Source organism: Alligator sinensis, unplaced genomic scaffold (genome assembly GCF_000455745.1).
Source record: "Alligator sinensis unplaced genomic scaffold, ASM45574v1 scaffold404_1, whole genome shotgun sequence".
NCBI lineage: Eukaryota > Metazoa > Chordata > Crocodylia > Alligatoridae > Alligator > Alligator sinensis.
In genome coordinates this window covers 3,375,339-3,393,203 of record NW_005841839.1, presented here as the reverse complement: position 1 = coordinate 3,393,203, position 17,865 = coordinate 3,375,339, and the positions used below count along the sequence as shown (strand labels likewise).

Sequence of the window (17,865 nt, the reverse complement as noted above, 5' to 3'; positions counted from 1 at the left end):
CCTGCATCCCCCTTCCCCTCCCCCTTCTTACCTATATTTCCCTTGGTGCGGGGAAGCAGGAGCAGTCCCAGGACAGAAGCATCCATCGGCCTCTGCTAGGTAGAGGCTTTTGGCTGGGGTTCAGGGTGGCCGGGCTGGAGGGGGTGGCAGGGCCAGGCTGGACTTGCTGCTGCAGCTGTCTAGTTCTGCCGCTGGCTCCCCCTGGGTCCTACTGCCCCTGTCTAATGTCATCTTTGACAGGCAGTCGGGGCAGATAAATATAAAATTTTTTAAATTTTTAGGGGCCCTGTGGGCTGGATGGAATGGCTTGGTGGCCCAGATGTGCCCTGTGGGCCATATTTTGCCAGCCTCTGCTCTAGTGAGAACTTTTTCTGGCTTTCCCCCTGTGCTGTTTCAATGCAGCCCTTGTTAGAACAACACTGTTCCTTAGAAAGATACCTATGAACCACACTCCCAGTTCAGAGGGATACGTGCTTCTCAGCACTGTTGCTGTCAAATTTGCTAAGAACACCCTGGTGACAGATGCTTGTCAATAGATTGGCTGCTAATACAGGGGGGTTGCCTCTAGACAAATCCTCTGTAAGCTTGTTAGCAGAACTCCTAAAGGCAGGGGCTTGAAAGGTTTATTTTCCAGTGTTTTAGTCTTATTTGCTTTTGGTTTCAGGAGGTTTTCTATATGACTGGAAAAGTGCCAGCGTGGTCCCCATTTTCAAGAAGGGGAGGAAGGAGGACCCAGGCAACTATAGGCCAGTCAGTCTCACCTCCATCCTAGGCAAAGTCTATCCAGAGAAGATAGCATATGAATCTAGCTAGCTGCAGCTGTTCACAAAAAATGCAGGCTCCATTCCTGTATTATCATGTTGGAGCTGAGTGTTTCATAGGAGTGGGAGGCAGTGAGAATTTCACCCAGCTGTTGAGTGTGGAGCTGTCAGTTGGTGGAAGTTACACATGGAGAGTGGGTGGCCTAGGAAATGATGCTACTCTCCAGCAAAGAGTATTGTCATTATCTCTGCCAGGTTAGGGCAAAGCCTAAATATTCTGTCTATTCAGCCCTACTTTCAGAACCACCCCCAACTTGTCTTGGGTAACATCCCAGGATGCTTCATGCAAGCTTCTAGAGAGCAGTGATTCAATACAGTGGCTCTCAGGAAAGCGAGGATGAACTTGTACTTTAAGGTATTGGATTTTGGACCTTGGCTCAATACTTTATCCTGTATCTGTGTGATAGTGGGCTTTACATCTCTGCCTCAATTCCCCATCTGTATGATGGTAATGATAACACCAGCTGCCACTTTTGTCTGCTCAGACTGGGTGGGGTGGTACGTGTCTCTTACTATATGTATGAGCCCTTCTTAGTAAAATGATGTCACAGTGCTCAGGGGCCCTTACTGTAGTGTGTCTCTGTCTCTCTTATTGGGACCTGCAATGTTGGAGACTTCAGGCAATGAATCATCTCTACTTACTGCACCCTGTCCCATCAAACCAGGTAGAGCTTCCCACCCCATTAGTTGGGACCCAGCACCAGGAGTGTCATCTCCCTCATTGAGGCTTACCCTGAAGCATTCAGTGGTCTGGTAGGTCAGCACTGCAGCTGCTAATCACCCTGCTCTTGGAGTCTCAGGACTGTTGACCTTTGGTTCACTCCCTTTCCATCTAGTGCTTCTGTACCCCATGCTCTATCACTAGGCCACAAGCTGCTCTAACTTTTGGGTTTCTGACTTAGTCTTTCTCGAATCTCCTAAGCTTGTATTTCATCACACTCCCTAAACCAGGTGGGCTCTTGCAGGATCAGCAGGCTGCCTTGCAAGTCTCCTCTTCTGGCCCTTTAGGATGTGCACTCTTTTACTTTTCTTCCTACCTTCTTTCCAAATACTGGATGGCTTCACTTTATCTCAACATGGCAGCCACTTCCTCTTCATACATGCTTACTATTTTCTAATGCTCAGCTCCCTCTCCCACTGTAGTCAAACTGAAGTGGCACATCAATACTAAAATGTTCCAATCCTAATCTGCGTGTTCTTCATCTTCCTCTGTGGCTTTGCTTGTTTTCTTGTTTGGGGCTAGCACTTAGCAATTGGGTTTGTGACAAGCTGTGTTCATTTCACCCTGTTTCTTTTTTCTCCTTTGAACTGAGTAGCTTTCTCCAGAGGTTCTCCTGCCAAATCTTGGGAATGAATTTTGTTTTCTCTTCAGTTAGATTATTCGATCAGCAGGTTTCAGATTGCATCTCTTTCTTAGTCCTGACCAGACACCTGACTTCAGTTTACAGTCAACAAATCCCCAAATGCAAACTTTTTCTCAAATAATTGCTTTGCAAAGCAGCCTTAGAGCAAAACCCTGTTAAAATGCTGTAAAGAGGAATGAATGCTAAGAGAGGCTTTCCCATCACAGAGCTCTGAATGATTTAAGTTCTTATGAAAGCTCACTGACTTGTGCGGCTAGGGAATCCAGTGTTGGTGAAGAGAGCGAGTGTACACCTCCAGGTACATCGCAGCACAAAGAATGGGTCTTGGAGCTAATCTTGATGTCCAGGACCAATCCTATTGCTTAATTTCTAACTTTATCCATGCTCAGGTTTCAGAGTTGCCTCAGTGATTTGGGAGCCCCATTCACATTAATTTTAGTGGGAAGTTGGGGTCCAATCTCACATTTACACTGAGCATATGTGGTCTGCCTGGCCTTCTTTTGCAACACAGTGGTCTCACACGGACTAAGACAGATAGATGTATGTTGTGCGAAGAAAACATTCTGTCCACAACTTTTACGTCTGAGGTATAATAGCCTAATAAACTGTTTTTAGTTCTATTTCTGGTTTTCTCCCTTCTGTGAAATGGGGCAAACTGATACTTCTTTCCCTCTGCAAATGCAAAATATAGGTATGCCAGATTTCTTTTAGTTTAGAAAAAGGCTATATCATGTATTTGACCTGCAAAAATCACCAGTGAGAGTGTCAGCATCCCTGCTTCTTTAATAGTCAATCTCATTAGGGCCCCCAATTTTACTTTCAGTATAATAAAGCACCTTCCAATTCTGTTAAGGGACCATTAAGATCAAGCCTCTGGAATTCAAATATCTGTATGTTGCATTTGCTGTCCAATTGTTTCAGTATAAGCTGTGCTGTGGTATACACTGATCAATAAGGGAAAATCTCAGATGCATGCAGAGGCCTTGAGTTAGTGTTCTTTGAAATGCTCCAGCTTTTTGGTACTCTGCATGTTCATATTGGTAAAAGGCTACCGGCCCTTGCTTCCCTCCTAGAGCAGGTGCAGCGTGGACAGCAGTAGCATATGGTTCTCGCCCCTCTGGACTATCAGAGCTAATTCATCCTTGGATACTTCTGCTACCATTCCCAGCCAACCTGCCTGCCATGTTAATTGTGGTGGGTTTTGTGCTGTGAACATTTTTCTCTGGGAAGCAGGCTGAGGCATATCTCCTCCTTGTCCACTGAACTCCTTTCACACAGAAGACCAAAGAACACCCATCAGAAGGATGTGTCCACCAAATGGGTGATTATGGTTACTCTCCACCTGGACTGGATTTGTCATGGCAATTTAGCAGTGAAAGACTTTATCTTATTGCTAGCCCTTCTAACCAGCCACCACCCAACAGCTCTGTACTTTTTTTTCTCAACCTTTTATATTTAAGAGTTTGTTTTTTTTTTAATTAATCAATTGAGTGTTCGTTTATTTATTTTTAAAGAAATCAGTGGTAGCCTTCTCAACTTGTGGCTCCATCACCTTTAAAGGCCTTTTCCGCAGTACCTTTCTAGTTAAACAGGCCCTTAGAACCTGTGTGGCAAGTGTATTTCATTGACTATAGGCAGACAAGGTTCCTTGGGTGAATTTGATATCTTTTATTAGACCAACCCAAATAGTTGGAGAATATTTATTAAGCAAGCTTTCGGGTTCAAAAACCCTTCGTCAGGCGTGTGTTGATGTGTGCTCCACACCAACTGCTGGAATTTTAATTCCATCCAGGAAGAGCACACACCAACTGCTGAAACTTCCTTAGCCTGACGAAGGGTTTTTGAACCCAAAAGCTTGCTTAATAACTATTCTCCAACCATTTGGGTTGGTCTAATAAAAGATATCAAATTCACCCAAGGAACCTTGTCTGCCTATGTCCTTAGACCAACACGACTACAACCTAAACCCTTTCATTGACTATAACACTACAGCTCTGTCTAGACTCCTCATCTCCATGACTTTGGTTGGAAGGAGGAAGACCATGAAGAAAGGGTGGCATTTGTGGGAAGGGATATAAGGGCTGCTTTATTCCCAGTACCATCAATGTCCTCACTGTGTTTCTGTGGAGTTGCCAGGACATCATGACAGCTAGTGTCCCCCAGGTATAGCCTCAGTTATGTTAGCTGTTTTGCTAATGCCAGGCCCAAAGGGCTGGATCCTCAGCTGCAAAACGGCATAGCTACTCTGAAACCTGCCCTAATTTATTGCAGCTGGGGATCTGGCCCTCTTCATGTGTTACACATTCCAACAGGACTTGAAACAATGCATCTTTTCTTTCTCTCCCCCACATCTGCCCCCACATCCATTACCTGCCAAGAATGATATGGAGGCCTATGTTTCCTTTGCTACTGTTCATGTCTGCATGAACTGGGGTGACCACCAGTATCTGGGGGAACGTTTGTTCACCAGAGCGCCCCAAGGGATGACGAGGTCGAATGGTCACAAACTACTACAAGATCGTTTCAGGCTGGACATAAGGAAGAATTTCTTTACTGTCCGAGCCCCCAAGGTCTGGAACAGCCTGCCACCGGAGGTGGTTCAAGCACCTTCATTGAACACCTTCAGGACGAAACTGGATGCTTATCTTGCTGGGATCCTATGACCCCAGCTGACTTCCTGCCCTTTGGGCAGGGGGCTGGACTCGATGATCTTCCGAGGTCCCTTCCAGCCCTAATGTCTATGAAATCTATGAAACTGCTTAAGCAGTGCTATTGAAAACTACTTTTGCTGCTGTTCAACTGTAGCAGGCATAATCCAGCCCACTGAATTCAGGTCTTGGCAGATAAAATTCCTTTCTGTTCACATTTAAAAGGACTACTATTTGTAATTTTTCAATACCAACACATTTTCTTAGTATTGATTTTGGCTTTGAAATAGGTTGCATTTAAGGGAAACATGTTTGGGAGTGTAAACAGACTATTTCTTTATCCCCTTCTGTATTATGTCTGCCTTTAGTTCAGGGTCAGGGATAGTTTAAAGATCTGTGTGTGCCTTTGATTGATGCAATAAACACTTGTTTTACAAAAGAGATCAAAGGCCCTCTTGTTCCAGGTGCTGAACAGACACATAGTAAGAGAGCTCCTGCCCCAGATAGCTTATAGTTTATGTAAATAAGACAGACAAAGCGCTAAAGCAGAATGATGGCTGGCATGTATGATACTGGTTGTATAGGTTTGTATGCAATAGAATAACAGGTGTGGTGCATTCACCTATAGACCCATGTGGTTGCCACAATGACAGAGGTTTTGCAATACATAGCAAGTTCAGTGTCTTATAATGTTTACATTTTGTATATATCCCAGGGATGATGGTTGAGGAGTCCCTACCAGGCTACCGGTAATATCAGGTTTTATATCCCGGTCTGGCTAAAGACAGTATCTTATTGAATATGTAGGTGCCTCCCCTCTCCTCCCCCATATCTCTGGTGTACAGCTTCAGCTCAAGCTTGAATTCTGGTAGCGGGTGCATATCCTCCCTGCAGCAAGGAGAGCAATCTCTCTCTGGACAGCTGGAATCCCTCTAAAGCAGTCAGCATGCTGCAGCCAATTGTAGAGTTCTTTGCAGAGCAGCTGAAGAGATTGGATAGAGCTGAGTGGACTGCTTACATATCTGAGGAAATGCCAGAGAGGAGGTTGTCTGCAGTGGCATATTACCCACGGTGTCCTTGGATGTTCCACAAATGACATAAAATAGGACTTGGCAGCACATGGCCTGAGTGCCCGCTGCTCCAAGGCTCCATAAGAGCTGCTGTGATGTCAGTACTAACACCATTTTCATATTTTTGTCTGAAATGGTATTTCTGGCTGACGCTAGCCTAGAGTATCTGAGAGATGAGTAGGATGAAGGGTTTCAAATAGCTGTCCCCATATCTTGTTGTGCTTGGTCCCCATCATACATAGCTCATCATATTGCCTCTTAATGATCTGAGCAGTATTTAAGAAATGGATGTTTCTGTGGAAAATGAAAGATACTGAATTATTTTAGTGGAGTAGTGAGGAATATTGGTATTGCCATTTGAATGCAGGCTAGTCCTCTTTGCACAGGCTTAAATAAGGTCTTGGTATAAGTGGGGCAAAATCTTGAGGCAGATTTGCTTGTACAGGGGCATGAATGATGCATGCCCTTGGAGGCTGGGGGAGCACGGCAACAGCCCACAGGTGGTGGTGCGGGCATGGCGGCGGTGAGCGGGGTGTTCCCGCAGGTGGCCACGGTGGTGTCAGGGAGGAGAAGGGGGTGTGACATGTGCCGACTGGCGGTCAGTGACCACCTGCAGATGCCACCAGCAGTATCGGCGGTACTTCTTTCCGGGGGTGCATTGCCAATATCAGGGGGTGCATGGGCACCCACGTACACCCCCTACATGTCGCCAATGTACAGGGGACACATTGTGAGAGTTGGGGTGTTCTGTTGGGGGGTGGCTCTTGGCTTTGGGGGACATTTGGTGGTCCCTATCAATTGCTCCTTTAACCCCTCCTATCTGTGCCATTAGCCTTTCTACTTGGGTGGCCCATCTACAGCCATGGTCCAGGCCACAATAAGTTGGAGGAAGGTGACATTCCTTATCTCCTTGTCTTGTTATTCCTGATATTATTCTTAACATGACTGGAAAGAATTAATGGGTTTTAAAGTGGCTATCAGAGCCACAGACAGTACAATGTTGACTTGGGCCACAATGCTTCAGTGTGACCTAATGACTTATTGCATTGATGGGGTAGGAGTGTCACAACATCTTAATGCCCAAATTTCTTTTCAACAGAATTTCAAAAGTGCCAACCTTGGCTATGTGCAACTGTCTGCTGGGCCAATTCCCTGGCTCCCTTTATGTGTCCTGTTCCTGTATTCTGCTGCACCTTCCCCTATTACTAAGCAGAGCGAGATTGAGCAACAGACAGTCTTGAGTAAACAGCCTCTTACATGTTCCTCTCAGGCTGGTGGTGAGGGATAGTTCTCTCCATCCTTGGAGGTTTTTAAGACCTGGCTAGACAAAGCCTTAGCTGAGATGATCTAGTTGGGGCTGGTCCTGCTTTGAGCAGGGGGTTGGACTAGACCTCCTGTGGTCCCTTCCAACCCTCATTTTGCATTATTCTATTTACTGGGTATAAAATGCTTAGAAATTGCTCTTTGCTGCAGTTGCTGACAGCAAACAGAAGAAGCCTTCTATTTGTCTGGCCTCTGGAGAATATGTACAGGCTGCATTTTATACACAGTAGCCCAAATATATATTTTGGGAACATAAAAATCTTAACTGTTTTCTATTGATGTGGCCAGGCAAGCCCTTAGTATCAGTTCTGTGCGACACTGAAGTCCCATGTTTATATGGAAGTGTGTTACTAAATACTTGGCAGGAACTGACACCAGAGCTGCATTCCCCCTTGGTGGATTTGCCATAGACTCATGGAAACTTAATGTCACTGAAGCACTTGATTGGTGCATTTCTGGTTAGACTCTGCCTTCAGTCCTCTCCTACCTATCCTACCTATCCTTGCTTGCAGCCATATTGCCATGTGCCATGCCGCGATCTCTGTGCTTGTGGGATGGAGGTGTTTCAAAGGACATACTCTTACTTTGAATTAGTGCTGTGGTATGACTCTGAGAGGGCATTTTACTGCTAGAGAGATGTGGTACTGTCATTTGTACTCCAGGAGAAACTAAGAGCCCATTTGGGAGCTTTATTTGTTAGAGACCGTGCTCATAGAGATGGTCCCTGCCCCAAAGCTTACTGTGTAAAAATGATATCAAACTGAGAAAGCTACTTACTCATGATGGCTAAGCATCTAATCCAGGGCATTTTTATGAGAGGCTGAGGCTCTTACCATAGCATCCCAGGCAAATTCCTGTCTAGATTATGTCCAGCCTACCCCAGTTCTCATGGTGGCTTTTGTAAAGGCTGATTGAAACTGTCCTATCAGTCTACTAGGGAGACATGTTACTTTGAGATAACAGTTTTATTTGGAATAAGGCAGATCAAGCTTCCCACTTGTCAGTATGCATCTGATGGTTATGCTGGCCTGTTCTGTTTTGGTCTCCAAAAACCATCTCTTCACTACCTCCCTTCTCCAAAGTTACCTGGCTTCTCATGTAACAAGGCTCAGAAAATACAGCCCAAAAATCTGTCCAGTAAGTAATAGGTTGTAGTAGAGCATTTGTTTCCAGCCCCACTGTTAGGAGTTAGGTGTAAAGCCTGCTACATCCTGTGTGTAAACCATGTCTTGACCCACTCCATTGCTAAGTTTGCATCAAGGTCTTTTAGAAAGTGGAGGAAAATGCTGCAGCAGCATAGTCTGAATGGGATGTTGTTCCCTCTAGGATTATTGGATGCATTAGTGATTTCCTGGGGTTGCTGTGTGTCCTTGTCCTGGAAGGATCTCTGCATTGTTTGGTAGTCTGCACATTGTAATAAGCAGCTGGAGCTAATTGTGAATTGTTTCTTTCACCCAATCTGAAGGAATGAGGCAGATCATTGGCTCTACTCCAGAGGGAGTAACACTAGATCAGTGTTTTGAGCTAGGACTCCAGAGTCCTGTGGACTTTTACTCCAAACCTTGTAGCTGAAGAAGTGTTTGCTCAGGGACAGATGATGTTCGCTCTCCTGTGGCTGCTTTTGCATTTTTTTGCAGGGGTCCCTTACCTCCCCTATTGAATTTCTTAATTCCTCTGAGCCCTCACTGCACATGTTATTCTTGTGCTACCCTGGGGTAGATTATAGACAAGCTTCTGTTATGAATTTGAAGGAGATTACTTATTCCTTCTGCTGACCATGTACACAGACCCTGCAGCTCTCTTTGGCACTCCAGTGTTCAGACTGACCACAGCCTGTGTTGCCTGGTGTTGTCACACACAGACTACCAAAGCTGTGGCCTAGATTGAGCGGACATGGGAAGGACTACTAACTAGCAGCATCCCCTCATCCCATTTTAAAGCTTATTCATTTGTGCTGGAAAACTGTGTTGTGCTGCAACATGACCTTGGAGAGTCCTGGTAACTAGCATGATTTTAAATGCATTTTGGCGCTCAGCCCTGAAAGGGACAAGTTGTGTTTTTAATGTCATATCAGCCGGCCAACATTAGCTCCAGGGTGAACCTTATTATTCAGAACCCACTCACGCAATGCTAAACACAACAGTTTCTGTGTATGCTGAGTGCTTAATATTGTGTTGGTTCCTTCCATGGCTCAGTCCAGTTGTGTTCTAACAACATGATATTTTTCTCCCACAGTGTGCCTGAACATGTACGCACTTGTAAAACCCCTTATTTGGCTCTGCAGACAGTATTTGCCTTCCATCTTTGTCTGTGTTTGTTGGGTCCCAGCCTCAAATGGCAGACGTTTCCATCACACTGTCTCCAGAGGGTCCTGCTGCAGGAGCTGTCTGGCCACAGAACCACCCCAGAGGCATCACTTAACAGATGGAGATGGGAACAGTCCTCTGGAGGCCATCTGCCAACTCCTGTACAAAAGTGGCTGCAGGTGGGCATATGGCAACTGCAGCATAGCCTGAGGATAGGGCTAAACATTGGTGTGTCACTTCTTTGTGCCCACCCTTGGTGCAGGAGCTAACGTGGCCAGTTCTGACCAGTTCTTTTTGCATTGGTGTGTGCTGTTGGAGAACGTGAAAAGTCTGTCTCTACCCTTAGAAAAGTGACAGGCCTGAGGAGGAAGTCAGAACTGTCCTGGGAGTTGTTATGCAACACTGTGCTGACTTAACTGTATAATCCACTTTGGTTTCCTTCCGTGAGCCGAAAGGATAATGTTCCCCTCTAGGATATTACAGTATGAAGCTAGATAACCTAATTCTGAGAGCTGCCTCTCCCTGGAGTGCACGGGAGCTACGCAGGACTTGCTTGGCAGGTGCCTGGCTGGAGCAGAGTGCCCTAGGTCTGCACACGTACAGCAGTCGGGGTTGGGAGGCTTCTTACGGCACGCTGTGATTTTGGTGCCTGGATTTCCTTGCTATTTTTGCCAGAAATATCCAAGTCCAAACTCTTGAGGCACATCTGTTATATAATCTGTTACCAGGTCATTTTTCTGAGAGATCATTGAAAACCAGAGGAATTCTCTAAAGGTCTAGGTGCTCTGGGTCGCACCTTGTGGGAAGGGGAGGAGGACAGGCAGACATTATCTAATCCCTGGGTGCTCTGGACCATGTCACAGAGATGGAGCTGGTGGGATACAGAGCCTTTGATGTGTGGTATTGCATCAGATGGGCCCTCTAGCCAGGGAATAACACAAAAGCGGCAGGATTGTAGGGTGTTACGGAAGGAGCAGTGGTGTGGAGGAGAGGGTGGCCCCATCTTCGGGTTTTTTGTGAGGTTTTTGATGGTGTGACTTTTTCCCCCCCCTATCTGCCTGGTAACCCTGCCACATGAATTTATTTTCATAATAGTTTCCTTGTTTTTAACTAGTAAATTAGGTCCTGTCCAAAATCCTGTCAACTGTGGTATTTTCTTGCATTTTCCTCCATGGCCTTGTCTTTACTGAAAGAACAATTGGTTTACTAGGTTTGGTCATAAGAATTGATACTATAATTGGGCTGGCCAGAACGGGCATGGTTGTTTCATGTTAAAAATACACGTCTCCAAACTCAACTGAGCTCAAACTCTGCTGTAACCTGGCGGGGTGGGACACCCATGCTCTGTTTTAATCTGACTCTGTAACCAGGATGTAAATGTGGCTCCACATGGCTTATCCCCAGTTATTAGCTGTAGCAGCTAATCCTGGGTATTGGACTGGGACATGACTGTCTTTGTTTTTGGTAAGTGTTTACGGACCCTTTTACCATGTTGGCCCCTGCCTTCCTCTAGCCCTTTTACATGACCACAAACACACTGGAGCAGTAGTGCTCAACCTTTTGGTGCTGTGGCCCAAAGGAGTACATGGAGCCATACCATGGGCCAGATCTGGCCTCTGGGCCTGGGGTTGAGCATTCCTGTCCTAGCTATGGTAGTGCCTCTCCACCAAATGTTAGGAAACTGGTAATAGTTTGCTTGTATTGAGCACTGCAATAGCAGGGGGGACACAGCACTCGCACTGGAATTTACACCAGCACTTTTGATCCTTATTTGTCTTAGGGCACTCCATTGGTTTCTGTACATCACAGCAGCGCAGGGCTGTATGTCATGCACCATTTTTTTTATACCAGCTTAAGGCAGGTTACGCTAACTCCATAAACTCTGGTATCATTTTCTGTACGTACTCCTGATGCTCTCGGCCTGGACATACAGCACATTTATGCTAGGCACCACAACAGCTACTGCAGGAAAGCTGATTGTCTTTCTGCACCAAACACCCAGGTAATCCACTGGCTTACCAAACCAGTGTAACTCAGACTGGTATGACTATGTTGTTTGTCCAGGCCCTCTGTCTCGTGCTGTTCAGGACAGCTGTACTGTCTCTGCCACAGCACACCAATGCAGAGGTATTATACACCAGAGCTGGGAGAAACTTTTCTCACATACCTGTTTAATTTTTTTTGGCCAAAAAATGCAGATTTGGCAACAGTGAAGCATTTCTCAAAGATGCAGCAGTTTTGCTGAATCTTTTGGAATTTGTTTTTGATTTCCCCTCCCCCATATAAGTCTTGAAATAGCCGGTTATGACATTTTCAAAATGAAATGTGGTGGTTTGATTCTTTTTCTGGCTTGTAAATGACTATTTTAAAATGTCTTTTAAGTTTTTCTTTCAATATTTTAAAGCCTGTCATTTTGAAAAATGTTTCAGTTGAGCCAAGAGGATTCTTCTAATGTTGTTTGCTGAAAACTTCAGAAATATTTGTTGTTAATTCTAAAGAGAAGCATTTACCACCCCCCAAAACAAACAAACTTAAACCCTACTGACCCCAGAAATTCATTTTCCACCCAGATGTAGTATGAATGCACAAACACAGCTGGTGCAGTTGTGAGGAAAACTGCTATGTGGACACCAGCCACCCTCTTTTTTTTTTTTGTACACGGGTCAAATCAGTGGCTCCTGTAAGCAAGTTGTAACACTCATGTTCTTATGCTGGATTTTCATGGTAGGAGTTTTTTGTCCCAAATTCTCCACTGTTGCTACCAACAGTGGTAATGTTAGTATAGACAATGCTCCTGTCACCTACTGTTGGGTAAGCACCAGGTTGTTTCAGTTTGGGGTCTACCTGTATTGGTGTCTAGAAAGTTAGTGACTACTAAAGTGTTGTCTCCACTGGTTTTGTTAGTAAGAAATCCTGGTTAAAAATTCCAATGAATAGAAGGCTATAGAGTAAACCTCAGTGAGTAACCCTTATGAGCTAGCTGTTAGAAATGTAGAGAGATTGGTAAAGGATAAGGACTTATTTGTGGTGTAAAGAAAGATCTCTGTGTTGACTGGGATGGGGAGCTACCCACATGCTGAGTGTTTTGAGTTGCTTGGACAGCTTACTGCAGTTGTTCATAACAGGTTCTCAGAAATGTTCTCCTGCCTGATGGGGTGGTAAGTCAGCACTGGGAAGTGCTTGTAGTGGGGAGAGGCATTTCCACAGTTTCACATGGAGCCTGGTGTAGTGCTGGCATGTTCTGGCTGGAGGACTTTGAGGAGACGAAAGTGGAAGGTGAACAGAGCGTTAGCTGGCACTGTACTGCTCAGTGAATATTCATCCCAGGGCGGGCACTCGAAGGAGAGGGCTGTGTTCACCAAATCATTCATGACTATTTGCATTTGATTCACGATTGCATGACTTGAATCACTTTGATGGGCCTGAAAGAAATTTGGCAAGCACTGTACTAGGGAAAATCTGGGCCATGACTCCTTGGGCCTTATTCCTTGAAAATAACGCTACCTGCTGTAGTCAGTGAAAAACTACTGTAGCCAACAGCTGGAAAGGCAAATGTGGGTATATGAGCTTGTTCTCCTACTTTGGTTGCTCACTCTGAATCCCCTGCAGGTTGAGTGAGGCTGGGTTCTTTATCTTCAACTCTGTGCAGTGATTTGAGGGGTCAGACTTGATAATCTGCTCAGGTCCCTTCTGACCCTACCAACTATGAAACTATTTGTTTAGAGGAAGGATTTGGCACCTAACTGTTAGCCTTTAAGGCTTTCTCTTTTCTCCTTTTGAGATTGATTACTACCACTTGGAGGCAAAGAAAGTTGATACCCAGTTGCCAGGTGTCAGGTCAGCCTGCACCCTACCTCTCCCCAGTGATGAAACAGGGGAGGGGGAAAGTGGTCCAGGGTGGTCACTGATATGATTTTAATCAGTGAAATCAAAGCACTGTTGTAGCTCTCCATACCTCCGTGTGATCAGCAAGCAGCTCCAACCAGCTGTATTTTTAGAGTTGCTATTGGTGTGTAAAGAAGATTAGCAGAGAGCTTAACATTGGCATACAGAAGAGGAACTTTTCCTCAAACAGGAAAGCAAAGCCTGTTCAGGAGATATGATGGGACATGTAATCTCGGGTCATGTCTCCGCTGTCAAAGAACTGCATTAGGGGGTACCTCAGGGAAGCACAGTGGGCCTGCTTTGAAATGAAATGAGGTAATGTAGCCACCCTGGCTGCTTTGCTGTGGTGGCCTTTGCTAGGTCCCTAGGGGTGTTTGCCTATACATATCCTCTAGAGTTTATTACTTATCCTAACAGCCTTCTGCCCACTTGTGCTGAATTTTACTCTCTGCTGCGGTGATTGATAAGTGACTGCATGGTGTTACCAGCTGTTGTTTCTGAGCTTTTAATTCCTGGTATGAGTAACAGCTTATCAAGAAACCTGTCCCCTCTCCGACCAGGGACAGGTATCAGGAAAGAAGCAAGTGAGGCAGATGTTGAGCACCAGCTGCTATTCTTCCTCAGTCCAAAGGCCGAGCCCAGGGATCCTATGTTCTGAAGGATTGTGGGGGTTTTTAAAACTTGCTATGTGGTTTCAGTGCTGAGGAGACCATTGGCTACTCCTTAGGGAAAAGATCCTGTTGAACAGCTGGTGACTGGAGTAGCTGCTGAACAAGGGCTTCAGGGTGGGCCTCAGTACTCTCATTGCTCACAGACTAGCAGGAGCAAAAGATCCTGTTTCTTCCCAAGTACCCTGATCACTGAGGTATTGGCTATTCTAGATTGTGTCCTTTTGATTCCAAAACCATTCTGGACCGGACAGTTTTGATGAAAAGATTTTTTCTCTGAAAAGTTTTAGTTTCAGCAAAGTGGCATTTTCTGGTGGAAAAGTAGTTTTGTCAAAAAATTCTTGAATACTTTTAATTATGACTGAAATTAAGTTATAGGTCTACAACTGGCTTGACCTTTAGTGTGTGAACATGTGCATACATGCATGCTCTCTCTTGCTCTCCCTGCACCCCCTTCCAGACCTCGTTCATCTGCTTTATAGCTGTAGATTTGGATGCCTGCTACTTTACCTTATCTTCAGGTCATGTGTGTATGAGGGAGGGGAGAGCGGCTGAAACATAGTTGAACTTTTCACTTCTCTTCTCTTAGGAGAACAAGGTGTCAAAGAGCTTGAAGGGCAGAGTATGACTTCAGCAAGCAGATCATACTGTATAGCATAGGTGAGGAAGAAGAGTCCCCTGACACCTCTGTAGTGATAGCAGAAGTTCCTAATAGTATTATGACAATATTTCAAAATTTCAGACCCCAAACAACACAATTCTGGTCCACATCAGTACTCAACTGCATTGTCTAGTCACTGTGATGGTAGCTGTTACCTGTGGTTGAGCTCTTAGGTAGGGAGGGAGGTTAAGTTAGAATAAGTTTTTTGTTCTTTTGGATGAATGTTTAGTGCAAGTTTAGTTAAGTGGTACGAGACAAAAATAAGGATGAATGTGAAATAGTACCGTATCCCAGTGACCTGAGGGTTAGCTGGCAGCTTTTACTGGCCAGATGCTAAGAATCTAGCAGCTAAGAATGGCTTGTGTGAATGCATTTTTTAATGGAAAGAAAATACTGCTGGGGACCTTGGGAGAGTGAAGGTCATGAATTTGGAACCCAGAGGATTGTAGAAGAGGTAGGAAATATTAATTCCAGCCTCCTCCTTCATATGACACATTAATCCTCTGGCAATGGCAGGTTGCAGTGTAGGTAGTCAGGGATGTGTGAGTGACCTTAGAGCAAAGTGCAGCATGTTTGTTAGCAGGTGGATACCTTTGTTGTTGTTGGGCACACACCAATATCTATTGACGCTTGAAATCTTGCAGCATGCTGAGCTGCTTGAGCAATAATTCCTTTGGCCTATGAGTCCTGTTGAATAGAGACAATCAGTATGTAGTGCATTTTGTCTAAAACACAAGGCCCTAATGGAGGCCTTGTGGACCTTGGGAGAGTTGGAAAAGTGACCTGGTAAAGAGGATGGAATGTAGCTTGGCAAATGTGCTAACCCAAAAGGTGAGTTAAGGATATCCAAGCTTTGATGAGGGCCATATCTACACTTGATAATCTCGCTTCCAGCTCCCTCCTCTGGATATCTGAGCAATATGATCACCTGAAAAAGCTGCCATCCCATTCAGAGGACAAGAAGCAGCAGAGTTGGTATGTGTCCTTAGAAGCCCGAACTATTTTAAGAGCAGGTGCTATTCCTAGCACTAGGACACACAACTATCTACAGCCAGAAATTCAAACATAGAGGCTGTGGACATGCAGACCTTCGTCTGCAGATGAGGAGTACAGTTCAGTTGCTCTTAAATTGGCAGACTTCATACTGTACAGGTTGCTGATTGAGCGGATCTCCTCTGTTGTTGGCTAGTTCCCATTGTTCAGCTGAAAGTACAAATGCTGTGTGCAACAAGTGTCCCCCCAGTCAGTCATGCATTTGCTGAAACCAGAATCCCATGAGTATCCTCTGAGGCTAGCCACGGAGGGAAGAGTGCCAAAGGAATCCAAAGTGATCTATGAGAAGATTCCTTGCCAGGCCAGATTGCTGCAGTGACTCCTGCCGTAGTCATAGGCTCCCTATATACTACATGTACATGGGCCTGTTTGTGTAATCATTGTTTATTTACAGTAGTACAGCTGACACAGTAAGTTGTGGAGAGCTTTACTCTCCAAGGAGCTTGCAGTGGGGGCTGGGGTAGCGCAGGTGCTAAGGTACACGATTGACAGCTGAGGATCCAGTCAAGTTTTTTGCTCTTTTCCCCAGCACTCTTTTGACAAGAAATGCTAATTCAAAGGGGAAGGTATGCTCCTGTTTCAGGAAGGAGTGACATAATTGTTGAAACTGATCTTCAGCTTCCTGGCCTGGAGCTGGTTTAGTGATGATGATTTTACAGTTGTGCACTGTGCTGTAAGTATACCTCTCCATTAACTCCTCTTCTCTCCGAGATAAGGGAAGGACTCCTACTGTGGAGGTAGGGGAACAGTTTATAACTGCTCTGTGACAAACCACTCCAGGCCTCCTGAGCTGTCTATGGCTGAGCCTTTTTCCCCCTGTGTTTGCTTCACCTAGGCTTATGAAAAACGGTTTCCCACCTGCCCAGAGATCCCTGTGTTCCTGGGTAGCGAGATCCTTCATGAATCCAGGAGTGATGATGGAGCCATTCATATCATCGAAAGAAGCTGCAAACTGAATGTAGATGCCCCCCGGCTACTGAAGAAGGCGAGTCTGTTCTGACATATGTGACATCTCAGAATTTCTGGGCCTGTGCCTCAGTAGAGGCTTGGCTCATTAAAGGTTGCGGCTATGATGACTTCGGTCACTCATCTCTTAAAGTCTTCTTCCTCCTCAGATTGCTGGTGTAGAATTTGTCTTTTTCATACAGAAGAACACTGTGAACTGGAAGGAGCGAACTCTCCTCATTGAAGCTCACAATGAGACCTTTGCCAATCGTGTTGTTGTTCTTGAGACATGCAGTTACTCGGTAAGAGACCTTTCTCATAAACAGTCTTCCTTTTTGTTCATTGCAGTGATAAGAGGGAGTGGTTGCTCTGAAGCATTTGTAAGCTGGGCTGTACATAATTCAGTGTGATTTGGAAGTTTCTTGACTTGGATTGCAGGCACCATTTTGATGGCCTGTTGGGCCTCATAACGGGTGGTGTCCGGGGTCTGAGGAGCTATTGTGGCTTCGTTCAAACTTTGGTTCAGGGTCCCAGAATGAGGTCACAGAGTGCAGGGGAGAAACAGAGATCTGTTCAGATTTGACGTAAAACGTTCTCTGGCTCTCTCCAGTTTGAGGTGGAGACTGAAGTCAGCAGGAGTGGCTGGCCAGCACTGGGGCTTGGTCTTAGGCTGGAGGAAGAAGTTGTGGAAGGAAACTCTAATACAGGTTTCCCTCACCAACTGCTGGGGCTAGGTTCCTGAAAGTTCCTGTGGTTGGCAAGACAAAAGGCTTATGGGAAAAATGGCAGTTGGCAGGCTGATGCTTAGCCACTGAAAACCATGGTGACTCAAAACTGTATACCGTGGTAGCCAAAATGGTATATAGAATGTTAAGTGTGGATACTCAAACTGTGGTTGGCAAAACCGTGGTTGGCAAGAGAGACCTGTATTTATGGGCGGGCAGGTCAGGCAGGTGAGGTCCCACTTTGCTCCCATATGAGTGCAGCTTTGGCTTCCTTAGCTCATGTGTTTTTTGCCCCCTGATTTTCTTCTGTTTCATAGATTCATAGATTCATAGATGTTAGGGTCGGAAGGGACCTCAACAGATCATCGAGTCCGACCCCCTGCATAAGCAGGAAAG

The 17,865-nt window shown here is 45.4% G+C and overlaps 1 protein-coding gene across 1 annotated transcript in view; it reads left to right on the top strand.

Annotated features, from left to right (window-relative positions):
• Positions 1-17,865, top strand: part of SEC14L5 (SEC14 like lipid binding 5) — a 49,077-nt gene that overhangs the window by 4,696 nt on the left and 26,516 nt on the right. Inside the window, exons 2-3 of the mRNA XM_006015550.2 lie at positions 16,635-16,784; positions 16,915-17,046. Coding sequence (XP_006015612.1) covers positions 16,635-16,784; positions 16,915-17,046 — 282 coding nt within the window. The remainder of the gene's footprint in view (positions 1-16,634; positions 16,785-16,914; positions 17,047-17,865) is intronic.